Source organism: Jaculus jaculus, chromosome 12 (assembly GCF_020740685.1).
Source record: "Jaculus jaculus isolate mJacJac1 chromosome 12, mJacJac1.mat.Y.cur, whole genome shotgun sequence".
In the NCBI taxonomy this organism is placed as follows: domain Eukaryota; kingdom Metazoa; phylum Chordata; class Mammalia; order Rodentia; family Dipodidae; genus Jaculus; species Jaculus jaculus.
Genome location: NC_059113.1, coordinates 61,803,224 through 61,820,352, shown reverse-complemented (window position 1 = coordinate 61,820,352; position 17,129 = coordinate 61,803,224). Strand labels below are relative to the sequence as shown.

At 52.2% G+C, this 17,129-nt stretch overlaps 3 protein-coding genes across 5 annotated transcripts in view; 1 reads left to right on the top strand and 2 right to left on the bottom strand.

Moving 5' to 3' along the window:
- Stx1b (syntaxin 1B) overlaps nucleotides 1–9,974 on the top strand; it is a 28,294-nt gene extending 18,320 nt beyond the window's left edge. Inside the window, exons 5-10 of the mRNA XM_004671051.2 lie at nucleotides 1,878–1,951; nucleotides 2,227–2,335; nucleotides 2,486–2,559; nucleotides 5,812–5,949; nucleotides 6,038–6,148; nucleotides 6,586–9,974. Of these exons, the coding sequence (XP_004671108.1) occupies nucleotides 1,878–1,951; nucleotides 2,227–2,335; nucleotides 2,486–2,559; nucleotides 5,812–5,949; nucleotides 6,038–6,148; nucleotides 6,586–6,666 (587 nt within the window). The 3' untranslated portion in view covers nucleotides 6,667–9,974. The remainder of the gene's footprint in view (nucleotides 1–1,877; nucleotides 1,952–2,226; nucleotides 2,336–2,485; nucleotides 2,560–5,811; nucleotides 5,950–6,037; nucleotides 6,149–6,585) is intronic.
- Nucleotides 9,788–13,550, bottom strand: Hsd3b7 (hydroxy-delta-5-steroid dehydrogenase, 3 beta- and steroid delta-isomerase 7). 3 transcript variants are annotated; one of them, XM_004671052.2, is made up of 7 exons: nucleotides 13,143–13,539; nucleotides 12,407–12,578; nucleotides 12,020–12,175; nucleotides 11,660–11,768; nucleotides 11,493–11,592; nucleotides 11,191–11,353; nucleotides 9,788–10,789 (listed from the first exon to the last, which is right to left on the bottom strand). In XM_004671052.2, the coding sequence occupies exons 2-7, from the start codon at nucleotides 12,570–12,572 to the stop codon at nucleotides 10,374–10,376; spliced, it is 1,110 nt and encodes a 369-aa protein (XP_004671109.1). In that variant the 5' UTR covers nucleotides 12,573–12,578; nucleotides 13,143–13,539; the 3' UTR covers nucleotides 9,788–10,373. The 3 variants fall into 3 exon arrangements, with proteins under 3 accessions (XP_004671109.1, XP_044986927.1, XP_044986928.1); XM_045130992.1 differs by lacking the exon at nucleotides 12,020–12,175 and having other exon boundaries at nucleotides 13,143–13,550; XM_045130993.1 differs by lacking the exon at nucleotides 11,191–11,353 and having other exon boundaries at nucleotides 10,637–10,789; nucleotides 13,143–13,546.
- A 212-nt stretch (nucleotides 13,551–13,762) lies between these two features.
- Nucleotides 13,763–17,129, bottom strand: part of Setd1a (SET domain containing 1A, histone lysine methyltransferase) — a 33,219-nt gene continuing 29,852 nt past the window's right edge. The window contains exons 17-19 of the mRNA XM_045130991.1: nucleotides 16,847–16,966; nucleotides 14,646–14,783; nucleotides 13,763–14,571 (exon numbers count right to left, since the gene is read on the bottom strand). Of these exons, the coding sequence (XP_044986926.1) occupies nucleotides 14,398–14,571; nucleotides 14,646–14,783; nucleotides 16,847–16,966 (432 nt within the window). The 3' untranslated portion in view covers nucleotides 13,763–14,397. The remainder of the gene's footprint in view (nucleotides 14,572–14,645; nucleotides 14,784–16,846; nucleotides 16,967–17,129) is intronic.

Genomic DNA, 17,129 nt, shown 5'->3' with positions numbered 1-17,129 from the left:
GGATCACCAAGAGTTCGAGGCCACCCTGAGACTCCATGGCGAATTCCAGGTCAGCCTGAGCCAGAGTGAGACCCTACCTCAAAAAACCAAAAAAAAAAAAAAAAAAGTTTACAAGAGATGAGAACTTCTTACCTTTCATAGCTCCTTACCTTTTGTAGCTCTTTGGACCACTTGCCCACTTCCATTCTATTATTTATTTATTTATTTATTTATTGGAGAGAGAATGGGCACACTAGGGCCTCTAGCCACTGCAGACCAACTCCAGACACATGTGCCACCATGTGCATCTGGCTTATGTAGGTTCTGGGGAATCAAACCTGGGTCCTTAGGCTTCACAGAGGCAAGCGCCTTAACCACTAAGCCATCCCTCCAGCCCCGAAGTGCTTTTCTTAATAAACCGTCTCTATTTCTCACTGAAAATAGTCAACAAAAAAACAGTAAAGACCCCCTGTGGCCAGCAGAACAAAGAAGTGATGTACTCAGGACTGGCCCAGAGGCCTGTGAGTTCTGAGTGGGTCTGCTGATTCACCCCGCTGCATTTTCTGATCTGACGTGTCCTCAGTCTTTAGTAGAAAATCTGGATGATGGAGTTAGGAGTACATGACCCACAAGCAGGAGCTCCTGTCAAGTCTGTGCACTTTTCAAAACACCTTTTAGAAATTGGGACTCCTGGGCTGGGTGTGGTGGCGCATGCTTTTAATCCCAGCACTTGGAAGGCAGAGTTAGAATTGCTGTGAGTTCAAGGCTAGCCTGGGACTACAGAGTGAGTTCTGGGTCAGCCTGGGTTAGAGGGAGTCTCTACCTTGAAACCGTACCCCTCCCAAAAAATTAATTAGTAAATAAATAAAAAGAAATGGGAACTCCTAGAACAGGAATCACCTTGCAGGTCAGGAGAGCTGTTTTCTTTGTTCAAACATTCTTCTGTTAGCTCTAGAATTCTTCTTTTTTTTTTTTTTTCTAGCCTAGGCTGACCTGGAATTCACTCTGTACTCTGAGTGGCCTTGAACTCATGGTGATCCTCCTACCTCTGCCTCCAAAGTGCTGGGATTAAAGTCAGGTGCCACTATGCCTAGGTAGAATTTTTGTTTTTGTTTTTTGTTCTTTCTAGGTTGAGTCTTGCTCTAGCCCAGGCTGATCTGGAATTCACTATGTGGTCTCAGGCTGGCTTCAAACTCTCTAATTCTCTTAACTCTACCTCCCTAGTGCTGGGATTAAAAGTGTGCACCACCATGCCTGGCAGCTCTAGAATTCTCCAAGGCAAGAATGACCACCCAAAAAGTCACAGAGTAGCAGTGTCTTGATGCTTGCCTGTAGTCTTAGCTCCTCGGAAAGCTGAGGTGAGAGCATCCTTGAGTCCACAAGTCCCAGGCAACATAGCACCGCCTTGTCTTGAACAAAACAGCTGGGCGTAGGAGGCACAAGTTGGAGGATTGCTGTGAGTTCGAGACCACCCTGAGACTACATAGTGAATTACAGGTCAGCCTGGGCTAGAGCAAGACTGTACCTCGAAAAGAAAAAAACAAAAACACTGCAAGTGGGTTTTGCCCTTGTTCGGAGGCTGTAGGAAGCGGAGACTGCCTCCCCAACCCGCTCCAGCAGTGTGCTGGCTTACATCCATTCCTTCCTGGCTGGTGGCACTTTCTGAGACGAAATCCTTCCACCCATCTACCGAGTGATCTTTGACCCTCAGTCTTCCCTTACCTGCTTCCAGGACTCCGTTTGTATACTTGTTGGCCTTCAAATACACCTCGCCCTGGATTTTCTGCTAGCCCCTTCCATGGGCATGGCATCTCTTCCCAGGCCTGGAACCTTCCTCTGCCCCAGACCCCTGCCCTATAGGCCCCAAGTCTCCAGTCACTACGTCCTTTCTCTCGCAGCCATCGAGCAAAGCATTGAGCAAGAAGAAGGGCTGAACCGTTCCTCCGCGGACCTGCGCATCCGCAAGACCCAGGTAGGCTGGTGGAGAGGGGTGGATGACCGCCTCCAAGGCGCGGGGTGGGGCGGGGCCTGGACGTGTCTAGGTGGCCTTGGGTACCTGCCTAGAGTGAGGCTGTGCTCTAGGAAATAGGGGATTGAATTGGGTGGCGGCGGAGCTGGGGGGCGGTTTCATCAGCCAAGCAGAAGGAGTAAAGTAATTCTACTCTCCATCACCGCCCGTGCGCTGCCTCCTCTCCTGGCCTCCACTCCCTGACTCCCTGGTGTGCCTGTCTCCCACCCATTCCCCAGCACTCCACACTCTCCCGGAAGTTCGTGGAGGTAATGACCGAGTATAACGCAACCCAGTCCAAGTACCGGGACCGCTGCAAGGACCGGATCCAAAGGCAGCTGGAAATCAGTGCGTGTGCCCCTCACCTCCCCAACCTCCCCCGACTATCCAACGCCTCCCGAGGCCAGCGGGAGGGTGGGTCCCAGGGTCCTGCACCCCTATCCCCTACTTCCCCCGCTTCAGGCTCCTCCCTGAGTGAGGAGTCCTTTCTCCCTACAGCTGGCAGGACCACGACCAACGAAGAACTGGAAGACATGCTGGAGAGCGGGAAGCTGGCCATCTTCACGGATGATGTGAGTCCCGGGGCGGGGCGGGGCGGCAGGATCCTTGGGGGAAGATGTGCCTCTCCTCCCCAAGCTCCAAAGTTCACCCTGCAATTATAGTAAGGTAGTGGGAAGTCTGGACCAGGATCTGAGGAACTCCATAGGGTCGGGGTAGGAAGGCACCTCTTTAAAATGGCAACAGTGTGTGCCGGGCACATCACAAGGCTTTCAGCTTTTCTTTCCTTCTTTCCTTCTTTCCTTCTTTCTTTCTTTCTTTCTTTCTTTCTTTCTTTCTTTCTTTCTTTCTTTCTCTCTTTCTCTCTTTCTCTCTTTCTCTCTTTTCTTTCTTTCTTTTTAAATTTGTTTATTTATAATTTATTTGAGAGCGACAGAGAGAGAATGAGTGAACTCCAAACATATGCACCACCTCCTGCATCTGGCTTACTTGGGTTCTGCGGAATCAAACCTGGGTCCTTTGCCTTTGCAGGCAAACACCTTAACCATTTTAAGCCATCTCTAACCCTTTCCAGAATTCTTAAGAAAGTTTATGTGGTTTTTTTGTTATTGTTTGTTTATTTATTTATTTGAGAGCAACAGACAGAGAGAGAGAGATTGAGAATGGGCGCGCCAGGGCTTCCATCCACTGCAAATGAACTACTCGTGTGCCCACTTGTGCATCTGGTTAACGTGGGTCCTGGGAAATGGAGCCTGGAACCCTTAGGCTTCACAGTCAAGCGCTTAACCGCTAAGCTATCTCTCCAGCCCGCCCCCCCTTTTTTAAAAAATATTTTTATTGTTTATTTATTTGAGAGAGAGAGAGAGAGAGGGAGAGAAGGGTTGTGCCAGAGCCTCCAGCCACTGCAAAGGAACTCCAGACGCATGTGCCACTTTGTGTATCTGGCTTATGTGGGTCCTGGGAAATCAAACCTGGGTTCTTTGGCTTTGTAGGCAAGCGCCTTAACTGCTAAGCCATCCCTTTAAAAATATTTATTTATTTATTTGGGGGTTTTTATTTTTTTAAATTTATTTATTTGAGAGCGACAGACACAGAGAGAAAGACAGATAGAGGGAGAGAGAGAATGGGCGCACCAGGGCTTCCAGCCTCTGCAAACGAGCTCCAGACGCGTGCGCCCCCTTGTGCATCTGGCTAACGTGGGACCTGGGGAACTGAGCCTCGAACCGGGGTCCTTAGGCTTCACAGGCAAGCGCTTAACCACTAAGCCATCTCTCCAGCCCTGTTTTGTTTTTTTGAGGTAGGGTCTTGCTCTAGCCCAGGCTGACGTAGAATTCACTAAGTAGTCTCAGGGTGGCCTTGAACTCAGCGCAGTACTCCTACCTCTGTTTCCCTGAGTGCTGGGACAGGCGCGCAGTACCACAGTGGCTTTCTTTTTTTAAGCACATCTCACTCTATAGCCCCAGCCTGGCCTGAAACTCACACCAGTCCTTTCTGCTTTAGCTTCCAGAGTGCTGAGATTAAAGGCATGTGCCATGACTGCTGGCCTTCTGGTTTTGTTTGTGGGTTTTTGTTGTTGTTGTTGTTGTTGTTGTTGTTTTAAGATAGGGTTTCACTCTAGCCCAGGCTGACCTGGAATTCACTATGTAGTCTCAGGGGGCCTCAAACTCGGTGATCTTCCTACCTCTGCCTCCCTAGAGTTGGAATTAAAGGCGTGGGCCACCAGACTTGCTGTTCTGTTTTCATCTATACAAGATTTTACTATGTAACCCAGGTTGGTCTCAAGCTGGAGTTAGAGGCATATGCCACCATGCCTGGTTGTCACTCACCTATTAATTCATTTAACCTTCCCCACCCCTTCACAAGGGAGCCCATTTCACAGATGAGGAAAACTGGGCCAGAAGGTGAAATAGTCAGCCAACGACTTGATCCCACCAAGTAATTTCTGAGTCAGAACCCTTCAGTACTTCAGTTCCCTGCTGCCCCCTCCCTGAAGCACGTCATTCAGCATGACTCATTTTTGAAGACTTAAAAAAAAAACAAAGACAGACTTTTATTTCACTTAAGTGTTGCACGTTGCTGTGCCCTGTGAGTGGATGGGCTTTCCCTGAACCTAACTTCTCCTTTCTCCTTGTGGACTTTTGTCCCAGCCTGCCCAGACCTGATTCCATTTCTACCTCTGAGGCTCTGGAAAATGGGTCTAGACCAGGTATAAAGTGTGCACTGTTACTAATAGTTTTCAGTAAATTGGCATTTGAATAGTTGATCATTGTTGGATTAATTTGAGCAAATTGGCTGTGGGCCAGTTAGATAAGACACCACTGTACTGCTACAGCTCTGCCCAGGCCATCTGTCTTTCTACGTGAAAAGGGCAGGTAGCATAGTGGGCAGTTCCAAGAGGGCTGCTTCAGTGACAAGAGCTAACCTCCTGGCAACTGGCTCCCCATCATGGCAAAGAAACCAATTCCTGTTTCTGGCTGAGGACTATGGAAACTTCAGGTAGACCCTGGGTGCTGCTTGAAGGTTATTAATACTGAAGTCAAGGAAGACTTCCTGGGGAAGGTGTCATTGAGATGTACTTTAACAGGCAAAGAGCTTTTGGATGTGGGAAGATGGACTGACCAGACACAGACAGTGAGAGCAGATATAGGCAGGAAGTTAGACTGAGTCTTGACTGTTACGGTTAAAGTGTGTAGCCTGGGGTATTAGGGAGGCTGTGAGCTTCAGGGTGAAGGAATAGCTTAATGTGGAGGGCAAGTGACCCAGCTTAGGAGTTGTGGGCAGGAGAGGGTTGTGATTGTGAGCCCTTCCCCCTGACTCTTGAAGACGATGCTGCATTTTGTTATTATTTATCCCCTGCCTCATCTCGTGCAGGCTGTGGGCAACTTGTGGGCACACTTCCTTCTCATCGGGGCTTCCCTGCCTGCTTGCTACTTTCTTACCTGCTGTGTCTCCTCCATCACCCTGTCTGCCTTTGACCATCTCTCTGCCCTGGGCTTCCCTGGTGTGTGTGTTACAGGAAGCCCTCGGGCAAGGTACAAGTTTTATTTCTTGTAGTTTAACAAATTTCTCTTTAGTGCTTGCGTATCCAGGGGGCTGCCCCAATTGGAATATAGATCAACTCACTCAATTGCACAGCCCTTCGAGGTGGGCGCTGTTATGATCCATGTTTTCCAGGTGGGGATAGTAGACCCAGAGAAGGTACATAATTTACCCAAGGCTACAGCTAGCAAATAACATCTGGATTTGAACTCATGTCCTCTGGCTGCTGAGCTGAAGCTCTGATCTGGCAAGGGTGATCACAGCTTCCCCTCCTCCCAACACCCTAGATCAAAATGGACTCACAGATGACAAAGCAGGCGCTAAACGAGATTGAGACGAGGCACAATGAGATCATCAAGCTGGAAACCAGCATCCGTGAGCTGCATGACATGTTTGTGGACATGGCCATGCTTGTGGAAAGCCAGGTATGGGTCCTGACCACCACCCCCGCATCTCCCTGAGGCCCGGTTTGCCTCTCTCCTGATCATCCCCCACCTCTTCCTCTGTCTGCAGGGTGAGATGATCGACCGCATTGAATATAATGTGGAACATTCCGTGGACTATGTGGAGCGAGCTGTGTCCGACACCAAGAAAGCTGTGAAATATCAGAGCAAGGCTCGGAGGGTGAGCCAGGGCCAGTGGCCTCATGGGGGTGGGGAACTAGAGGGTGGGGCAGGCAGTGATGAAATGGGTGAGAGGCCTTATCTCTGGCTCTGACCTCTTACTGTTTCTGTTTTCTCTCCCCTCTTTTTCCTCACACCCTGTACCCCCAACTCTTCCCCATCTGTCTGTCTGTTGGTCTGTCTCTCTCTCTCTCTCTCTCTCTCTCTCTCTCTCTCTCTAATGCACATACACACATACCACACCTGCTGTCTGTCTGGTCTTTCTCACACGCACCATATCTCTCTCACGTACACACACCACATCTTTATCTTTCACACCCCCATCTCTCCCTCTCTTTCTCATTTATACACCATATTACTCTATCTCTCACACACACACCACATCTGTCTGTTGGTCTGTCTCTCACACACACAAACACCACATGTTTCTACATACAGAAGAAAATTATGATCATCATTTGCTGTGTGGTGCTGGGGGTAGTCTTGGCGTCATCCATTGGGGGGACGCTGGGCTTGTAGGCCCCATGCCCTCACTCTCCCAGGTCCCTCCCCCCACATTGGGAGCAATACCCCCAACCACTCTTTCACTCCATCCTCTGCTCCAAGCTCATTCCCAAAACAAACCCAGGCAGCCCCCCCCCCCTCCCATGGCAGAACTGGAGTCCTTTGGCCTTTGCCCTGCCACGGACCCTCCCTACACCCGCACGCAGATAGCAGCAGGCGTGATCACACATGCACACCAACATGCATGCTGCCGGCACATGCTCGAGACGTGTGGACACCCCAGCGTGTGTGTACTTGCGTAGATATGTAGATGCTCTGCGTCACTCTTCCTGCCGCCACCTCCATTCTGTGTTGTCTCAGCTTCCCCTTCCACCTGGGCTGCTGTGTAGACTGTGGCCGAGTGTAACACAGCAGCTCACCATGCCCCAACCTGTCTTGTGTGTGAGTGTGAGCGTGTGGTGTGTGTGCGCACGTGTGTATTTGTCTCAGATCTGTGGCCATACAATTTGTGTACATGGAACTCTGTGTGAGTGACTGACCTAATGCAGCAGTAATTCATCCATTGACACCTGTCTCTTACGAATGGGACAGGAAGTGTGTACAGAGATGTTCACATCCTTGGAGGATCCAGAGACTGTAGCTCACATCCTGTGTGATACCGAACAAACTCTCCTGACTCACCCCGGCGGCTGCATCACGTGTGTGTTTGTGTGTGTGTGGCTGTGGAGTTCAAGTGGGGAGAGTGGAAGCATGTGGGTAAATGACCTGGCTCAATCTGTGTAAATGTGTATTTTTCCCAGTAGATTATGTGACAGACATATGTGTGTGCATGTATGCGTGGGTGTATGTGAAGTGTTGTTAGGTTTTTTTCTCCAACAGAGCCCTCCCCACTGTGGACTAGATACCAGTTTTGGGTGGGCACAGATCCTTGTGTTTCTATGCTACGTGGAATATGGCAGTGCGTGTGTGTGTACCTGTGGATCTCTCAGGCCTTTCTATACTGTGTTTCTGTGTATCATACACATTTAACTTTTGAGGGCATGTGGCCCACTTAGGTTTGTTTATTCATGTTTAGTTGCCCCTCTCCTCCCCCCAGAGCAGCTGACCAGTGTCTGGTAGGAGCAGACATACTGCTACAAGAACAGCGTGCGAGTGGAGCTTTCTGCCCTACCACGGCTCCAGCCCTGTGAACATATGCCCAGATTCTTATCTTGTTCTGTGTTTCTGCCCAAGAACAGAACCCAGCCTGTGACAGCTAGCACGCCTCAGTGTGCTCACGCATGCCAAGGCTGAGGAGGTCTCATTGAAGGTGGCCTTAGCTGGGCATGCACAAGCACACTGGTAGCATAGTGCCCACTCAGGCCAGCCTCCATTTTCACCTCTCTCCCATGAAGGACTGTTGGAGGGATGAGACTGATGAGGTGATACAGTGTTTGTCCTTTCTGCTCCCTTGATGCTCTGAACTCTTCCTCAGGAAACTGGGCTTGGGCAACTTGATTTCAGGTATAAAAGAGTGACCACTCAGGGTGGGCTAACCCTGGGGCCCATCCCTTGGATGCTTCTGCTGCTGAAACAGCCACTCCCATCCTGTGGTGACACAGAGGGTAGGGCGCGGACAGGCCTGTTCTGTAGTGGTCAGAAAAGGAGTGGGAACGACTAAACCATGTGGTCTGTGGATCATGTTTGGTGGCAGGTAGGAGGTACATGGGACAAAAGACAATGCTATAGAGGTACCTCACCTGATGGCCTAGGAACATGTTGCATGAATGTGCCCTGCCCTGAGGTGGGGCATACATTTGAACTGGTACTGTGCGCAAACTCCTTGCCACGTGAAGTGTGTGTGTTCGTATATGTGAGAGAGACCCTGCAGGTGCAGTCCTTCAGAACATGACACCATCTCAGCCAGCTCCAATGGCTGACCTCATGTCTGCCTGGCTGTCTGTGTCCCGACCATCGTGCTGTGTACCACTGTAGTCACACATATGTAACCCCACACCAGCTGTGCTGAGGAGAGACCCTCCCTATCCATTTCCAGAATGCCCTTTTTCAGGACAGGGAATCTGACTACAGCTGTCCTGCTCCTGTCCCAGACTTTGGAGCAAGCCCCCGCAGCCAGCCCCCTTCTTCTTACCTTCTGCCCAACCAGGACCTCTCCTTTCAGCCTGTGTTTCCAACATCATCACCAGCCTTGCTGTTCACAGGAGGACAGGACCATGACTGGCTTGCTGCTCCTACCTCCAAGTGGCATTGTGCCCATAGTTGCCCACCCCTGGGTCTCGGTGGATGAGGAGTCTCTGAGGGTCTGCTGCTGTGCGCCCTAGCTTTCTAAAAGTCCCACACAGCTTGTTGGCTGCTGTCTGTATGTGTGTCCAAGAGAGTTGTCTGGGGGCTGGTGTCTTTTGCATGTTCTCAGACAAGTGTGTGCTGCCTGACCTCCATATACCTACAGCCATCAAGCCCATGTGTGCCCTGTGGCGGTTCCAGGCCCAGCCAGGGCTTCCCCTTCCTCCTCCAAGCACACTGTCCATCTCATGTGCCTGTGGGTCAATGTGCGCTCTTGCCATACCTTGAGCGTGTATACATGATGTATTCTATGCATTCACCCTGTCCCCCCAAGCCCCCCCACAGAGGACAAGATGGACGGCCCTTGATCCCCTTCTCCCCAACCTGCCCCTTTCCCCGCTGTGCAGCCGTGTGCGTTGGCGTGTGTTTCTGTGTCGCTGGCGTGTCACGTGATGTAGCTGTGTTTGCTGACATGAGCCCCTGCCCCCTCCTCTGTTCCTGGTTTCTAGAAGCTCTTTCCCTCCCCTCCCCAGAGGGGATAGGACTCCTGGGACCTGGCTGGGGGCCCAGAGCCTAGCCACCCTCCTGTTAGCCCTCAGAGTCTCATTTCTCTCTATTGGTGACCAAGTTGCAAATGGATAAAATACAGGAAATTCTGCCCCCACCCCAGCCCTGCATGTCCTGTCCCCAGAGTCCCCCCAACCCCACCCTGGGCCAGGTTGGGCCCTGTGGGATGGGAGAAATAGCAACCAATCCAACAGCGGGCCTGCTGTGTGCTCACTTCCTTCTGTCCCCACATGGGGCTCGCCGACTTGGTGAGGGGAGACACATAGGGAGGGAGCTGGACCAGTGGTGAACACAGGCTTGGAAAAGGAGTTTAATCCAGGCTTGGCCAAGTACAATATTACTGGCATTCTCTGGCTGAGAGCCAACAATAATGCAGGAGCTGAACTTGGGAGAGGGGGCAAGACATGGAAAGGCACAAACTGATTTCCTCAGCTTTCTTTAAGGCAAATTAAAAGATAAATATCTAAAGGTGATACTTTTTTTTTTTTTTTAAGTAATGGAAGTAGGGCCTCCTAGGAGAGGCACAAGTAGGAGGAGCCAGGTCTGAAGATATCACCAGACCAGTATGGGACTCTGGAATTTTGGCTACTTCCTGATTGAGGTCAAAATGGGATAGGGTAGTGAGACCACCTGGGCATCAGTTCCTCACTTGGGTTGAGACTGAAGATGCTCCTGTCCCCAAACCCTGCCCTAGAACTTGGAGGCACCAGAACAAAACCCAAGGCTTGTGGGCTTAGTCTGGGAGGGTTCCATGTCAGCCAGCGGGGCACCAGAGCCTCCAACTCTGGAAAGTAACCATCTTTACCCATCCAGAGTGAGATCTCAGGATGCAGAGGATATGCCACAGTGGCCTCTAGGCCTCAGCCCTGCCATCACTGAGCCAAACCTTCTGTGGCTTGTACCCAGAGAATGGTGCGGGCCCTACTATCCTCCCATGAGAAGAGGGGCTCATAGCCAAAATGGCGCTGCGCCTTGTCGGTGCTGACGGTGAAGGTGGTGTTGGCCACAGCCAGTGTGTAGGGGTTTAACAGGGGTGCATAGAGCAGTAGCGGGCGCAGCAGCCACTGCAGTAGGGCGTTGAGGGCAGCCAGCAGTACCAGCAGCCAGTATGGCAGCAGTGGGTGGGTGCCCACCAGCCGTAGCCCACAGGGGCCCAGGAACTCCATGTTGAAGTCTTCGTAGCTCTTATATGGGGACCTGTCATAGCAGAAATACACTTGGCCGCCCATCAGTGCTGCTCGCGGCCCCAGCTCCCTGGCCACTAGCACATGCATCCAAGCAACATTGCCTGTCAGAGAGCAGGGGAAGAGGGATATGTCACCCAGGGATCTTGTGACCATATACACACAGGTCTTATGGTCCAGTGCATGCACTAACCACCCCTATTTGGGCCACATCTCAATACAGCCTGGTCAAGGCTACTTTACCCTCAGACCCTGTGGCCACTGGCTACATGGGGAACTTGTCCTTGCTTTGGGTGGCTCTGTATGTAAGCTAGCCCATTTCCTCCTCTGAAAAGCTGCTGCTCCTAAGGCTGAAGCTCGGCAAAGTGTGTGTTATGGCAGCCTTCCCAAGTGCATGGGTCTCTTTCCTCTGTGCCCATGCAGATAATGTCTACATCATCATCATCTGCCCTCGTAGAGCCCACCCACTGCCAGAGCAGGTCCTCCTGCCTACCCCTGTCCTTACCCACATATACCCGGCCATGCTCCACAGAGGCTGGGATGGCCCGGAAGAGCCGACCCCCAAGGCGCAGGCCCTGGTGGTAGAAGTCCCTCATGATCTGATGACCTTCACCATAGATGCCCGTGGGACGAAGGGCACATGTCACCAGAGGCAGCCCCCCGCGGACCTGGTGGCAAAATGCACATGTTGCTAAGACACCTCTCTACCCTGGCCTCCTTGAGCTGGAAGTGGGATGCAAAGAAACCCAGGAGTCAGACTCTGTCTCTGCTTTCTTCAGCACCCCAAGTCCCATTTCTGGGTCTTACCTTCCTTCCATTGGCCTCCAGGACCAGTCGCTCAGCTAGGGCTTTGCTGCGAGGATAGGGGTGCCTATGTACTGCCTCATATGGAGTGTCCTCATTGCCCCTAGTAGGAAGAAGGAAAGTCAGTGCTGAGAAGTGGGTTCTAAATGAAGGGGCCTTTGCTCACTCACCTGTAGAAGGGGTGGCCTTTGACATTAGGTCCCACAACTTCCATGCTGCTTGTGTAGACCAGGAACTGTGTTCCAGTCTGCACACAAGCCTTAATCACGTTCTCTGTGCCTGTGGGAGAAAGGGGTGGATGCAAGTTGTGACTCAGTCCCTCGGCATAGTTCTCCTCTTCATTTCAGATCCATGAGAACTACCACAGGCTGAGGGAGGTCAGGACAGCAGGGGTGTGGAGGCAGGACTATCAGTAAAAGAGGTTGTCACGGGAAAATGACAGAAGTGCAGAGTTGACAACAAATGGGCATGATCAGGACACACATGATAGTTGTCACGTGTGGGATCAGAACAGGTAGAGAGCACCTCACCCTGCACGTTGACCTTATGGATGGTTTCCGGACTGGCCCTCCCAAACACATCCACCAGCCCAGCTGTGTGGATGACTACATGTGTTCCAGCCATGGCTGCTGCCACCTCATGGGCTTGAGTCACATCCCCCTGGATGGCAGTCACCTGAACAGGCCCTGGTGAAGAGAAGCCAGAGGCAGTTTCAGAGTTGGGCCAATCAGCCACTGCTGGGATTGGCCCTATACCCTCAGGAGCCAAGTGTTCCCAGTGACTCACTTATCCCATCCATGTGGACTAAAGAACATAAACAGGAAGCATCTTTTCCACAAAGAGGGGACATCCCAGTTTGGGAGGGGCTAGGTCAGTAAGTACACCCTCCTGCCACTGCCCCCATGCCCTCCAGTCACCGGTCTTCAGCTCCTTCAGCCAGGGGCTCAGGTGCAGGTCAAAGACCCGCAGCTCTCGGAGCCTTGGCTCCCGCTCCAGCAGCATTCGCACTACATGCTCCCCCAGGAAGCCACAGCCACCTGTGACCAGGTATACCAGCTTCGGGACCGGTGCAGATTCTGCCATGCCCAGCTGCGAGAAGAGAATGCCTGCTGCCACCTGTTCCTGTTTTTCCTAGAAGGGGCCTGGTGCAAGCACACTGACAAGGGTAGGGTAGGTGGAGTAGTGCCTGTAGGCTGCAGCTGTGGGTGCCAGTCAGGCTACCTGCCCTCTGACCCTGCCAACTGCTGAGTCACTAGGACGGCTAAGGGCTGGGGTGTAGAAAGGAGTTTGAGGTTTGAGGTAGACGGAGAAAGGTCTGGGAACAAAAAGGGAGAGAAGCTGGGCATGGAGGCAGAGGTAGAAGGATCACCGTGAGTTTGAAGCCACCCTGAGACTGCATAGTGAATTCTAGGTCAGCCTAGGCTAGAGCGAGACCCTACTTTGAACCCCCACCCCACAAAAATTAACAAAAAAATTTAAAAAAGAGCTGGGTGTGGTGGCTCACACCTTTAAATGCCAGCACTTGGGAGGCTGAGGTAAAAGGAATTCAAGGCCAGCCTGGGCTAGTGCGACTGCCTCAAAGTGGGGGGGGGGTGAGGAAGTAGAGCTGGAGAAGGAAGGTGAGCAGGGTCCCCTGGTATCACTTTTGCCTACCTGTAGTCACTGTCCCAGGGAACCCCAACTGGCCACCAGATAAGTTTGTACGGTTGGTCCTGGGCTGGACAGCCAGATACACAGGCACTTCCTTTCTTCAGTTTGCTCCTCCTCCCTGCTGGCCCATTCCAGGGACGCCACCAGCCCAGCCTCCACCCCTGGGGAAAGGTGGGGTACACTTGCCACAGGGTGCCCCCTGGTGGCCACTTGGCCCTCCAATGGCAGAGGATGCAGAAGACAAATCCTGCCCAGTGGGTGCAGAGATTTAGGGCCCTTAGGACACAGGCAAGCAGGGTGACCTCATCCCTGCTGCATGATCTCAGTTCTTCCTTCCTGCATGGTTTCCAAGTAGGCTGGAGGTCCACCAGCAGCTGTGGTTCTAAGGGAAGGGAGACCGGACTTTAGCCCAACTCTGGCTGGCTTCTGTTGGGGCATTACTGACCAGGCTGTCACATCCTGTTAGGTGGTTGGTCCCTAGCAGTAGTGCTGGTTGGGTCTGTAGGTCACCCCTCTTACCCACCCTGAACTTAAGGTCACCCATTTTTGCTTTTTGTCTTGCTTCACCCAGCCATCAACCCCTCACCCTTGCCTGGTCTTCCCCAAAGATACTGACCAAGGACTTTTGTACAATAAAGTTTAATCACAATTATAAAAATGTGGCGTTGGGTTTGCACTATTAACATATGTACACTCCAGCCCAACAAGAAGGCCATCCCCACCCCAGCCTGGTTGAGCCAGAGCCTCCAGACACCATGGTGTGAGGATGACCCACAGGGTCTGGCAGGGACACAAGATGAGGCAGGGTTCCAGGCACAGAGTCCCCAGGACTGGGGGCCCAGGGCCCCCCTGGGGGGAGAACATGGCCACTGCCCCTAGAGACCCCCTAAACTGGGGAGGATGCACATAGGGCAGAAGGGGATGTCCCCGTTAACACAAAGTAGAGGGCTGTGCAGCCCCTCAAGAATAGGATCTGTACAGGCCGGCACCCCAGGTTTCCACAGGAAACAGCTGCTGGCAGCTACAAAACATTTACAGCTTCTTCTCCGCAAAGAAAAAATGAGGGTGTGTGGGAAGGGACATGGGAGAGGCAGATTGCCTCAAGGGACTGAAGCTCCCTCGCTGGGTTTAGAGCCCCCCATCTCACATGTGGTGATGGGGGCATGTGGGCCTGGCTGAGCCCACTAAGGCTGGGGGTGCTAGGGCTCAGGGCACCAAGGGGAATAAATAGGAGTGAGGGCACCAGTCCTGCCCCACTTCAGTTGAGGGAGCCTCGGCAGCTTTCAGTGCCACACAGACAGGGTATCTTGTTGTCCTCCAACGGGAACTTGTAGTCATAGGTGATCTCCTCATCCACACCGATGGGCTGCTTGGAGTAGATCACGATCTTCTTCTGAGACTCAATGGTGATCACCTTGGCATAGCAGTTGGGCTGCAGAAGGACGCAGTATGAGCTGTAGTCCCCCTCACCCCTCCCGCCCACCCTCGGCTCAGCCCTCAGCGCACCGTGCAACAGTGGTTGATGAACCTGGCAAGATTGCCACACTTGGTGGCATCAATGATGGTGTCGTGGTCCACCCGGAACAGGTAACTGCTGCCAATACCCTCCTGCACATAGCGCTTCTCCCGCATGTCAGCCACCATCTGGAGGGTGAGATACATGGCTCACAGACCTCAGCCCCATCCCACCAGCTCCAAGGGCCTGCAGTTCTGCCTTCTGCTCCTACCATCATAACCCAGAAAAGTCACCACAACTTCTCCAAGAGCATCTGCCTAGTAACTGGGGAACCCACAGCCTACTGTGGGGCTGAGACAGCTTCTGAAATGACAATGGCCACATCAAGAACTGAATCCTACTTTTCTCTCCTAGGATAACCCCTCTCAAACAGGCACCTGCTGGGCAGCTGGGAGAGCAGATGGCAGGTCATCTGTGCCAGGACCACAGCCTTGTTTGGGAAAGCGCATCTTATTCTGAGGAAGCAGGCAATGTGTCTGCACGCACGCTGTGGGGGACCTCACCCCCTTGTAGAGTTCTAGCCGCTAGCTTTTAAAAACTATTTTAAAGCTTTTTTTCCCCTCCACTTTTGTGTGTAATGTGGTGCATCTTATATGCACCTCATGTGCTCGCTGGTAGTACCCCAACAGAATGTAGGGTGTCCCTCTCAACCACTCTTGCAACCATTCTTATTTCTTACTGAGCTTCCTGTTTTTCTTTCTTCTTTTTTTTAAAAAATACTCTGTTTTTCTTTATTTATTTGCAGAGAGACAGAGGGAGAGAAGAGAGAATGGGCGCACCAGGGCCTCCAGCTGCTGCAAACAAACTCCAGATGTGTGCACCCCCTTGTGCATATGTCTTATGTGGGCACTGGAGAATTGAACCTGGGTCCTTTGACTTTGCAGGCAAGCTCCTTAAACACTAAGCCATTTCTCCAGCCCCTCTTTCTTCTTCTTCCACATAACTGGGGTCTCTGCTCCCCTATGGGACTGGGATTACAGACACATGCTGGCCATGCCCAGCTGTCCTGGGTATTGAACTCAAGCTGTGTCTCAGGCCTCCTTAGGCCTTCAGGCTAGCACAGGAAGTGCTCCCAACCACTGAGCCATTTCTCTAGCTCCTACCCTTGAGTAGAGCTTCTTCCAGGTGTCTATCCCCGGCCACAGTCCACCCATCCAGTGGTATTACTGGGTTTCATCTGTGTTCTGAGGGACTTGAACCTCATCTATCTGCCCTGGAACAAATCTTGAGTAGCCCAGACCTCCCTGGAACACATGGAGAGCCTTCTGCCTCAGCCTCCCAGGGCTGTGACTAAACGTATTGGCCAAGCCAGGCTTTCCACGACACCCCCTCCCCCCCACTGTGAGGGAGGCTCTCACTTTCTAAGCCCAAGCTGAACTGGGAGTCACTATGTAGTCTCAGGGTGGCCTCAAACTCACAGTGATCCACCTACCTCTGCCTCCAAGTGCTGGGATTATAGGTGTGCACCACCATGCCCAACTCATGCCAGGATCTTAATCACACTCTTCTTTCTGCTTCTCCCACCTCACTGGGGTCCCATCACACTCCTAGCTGCTAGGGTGGTGTTCTAAGGGGGCCTCAGTACCTTTGCCTTCAGCCTGCATAGCCAAGTCACTACCTGATACTGTCAACCACCTTGGGCCCACAGCCTGTCACCTCTGCTGCTACTGCGCAGTCCACAACTTGACCCAGATATGCCACAGTCCCACTGGGCTATTAGGAAGCCTCTCAAGTCCTTGGTAGACTGCTTTCAGGCTTCTTTCCATAGGACCACACTGACTAATATGGGTTCTGAGGAGTCAGCTTTTGTACCTTTAGGCCTATGTGACTTTCACTGGCCTAAAGGTTTCCTCACCAGGCATACCGACCTCATGCTGGCTCTGGGCTTTTGCACATGCTGTCCTGAAAACAGGAGCACAAATCTCTCCCCTTGAAAACCATTGTCTCTGGGAGGTCCTATGGCCCTGGCCTATGTCCCCAAACCTCTGCCTCCCTTAACATCCCTGTATCATTGTTACTGTCCAGTGTTCCCTGCATACTTGAAGGCAGTCTGGGTCCTACCCAGAACCACTTAAACCTGGTCTTGGAACTGGGATGGGGATGAGTGGGCTTTGTCCCAATGGTCAAAGGGTCTTCATGTGAAATCCACGCTGCTAATCAGATCAGCAGTTGGGCCTGGAGCCTTCCTTACCTGGCGGATGTTCTGGCCCACATATTCTATCACCATCTCGTCAGCTGCAATGGGCTCCATGGCAAACAGACCCCACTCATGAATCCGGCTCCGGCCAAATCGGAGCTTCTTCTTTCGGAACTAGGGAGGCAGAAGGAAGACTGCACTGCTAACGCCTCACACAACACAGCTCCTTGTCTTTCCTGCAGACCTCCCAGGTCTACTCCCCTCCCCCCACACACACACCCTGGGGACCACAGGATCCCGTCAGGGGCAGCTCTTTGCTTCAGCCTTCACCCGGCCA

Bases quoted from the DNA above. Each gene is read 5' to 3' on its own strand.
- Hsd3b7 (XM_004671052.2), bottom strand. From the start codon at position 12,572: ATGGCAGAATCTGCACCGGTCCCGAAGCTGGTATACCTGGTCACAGGT. The intron at 12,176-12,406 runs GTGACTGGAGGG...TCTCTTCACCAG, and splicing joins GCTGAAGGAGCTGAAGACCG to GGCCTGTTCAGGTGACTGCC. The intron at 11,593-11,659 runs GTGAGTGAGCAA...TCTTCCTACTAG, and splicing joins AAAGGCCACCCCTTCTACAG to GGGCAATGAGGACACTCCAT.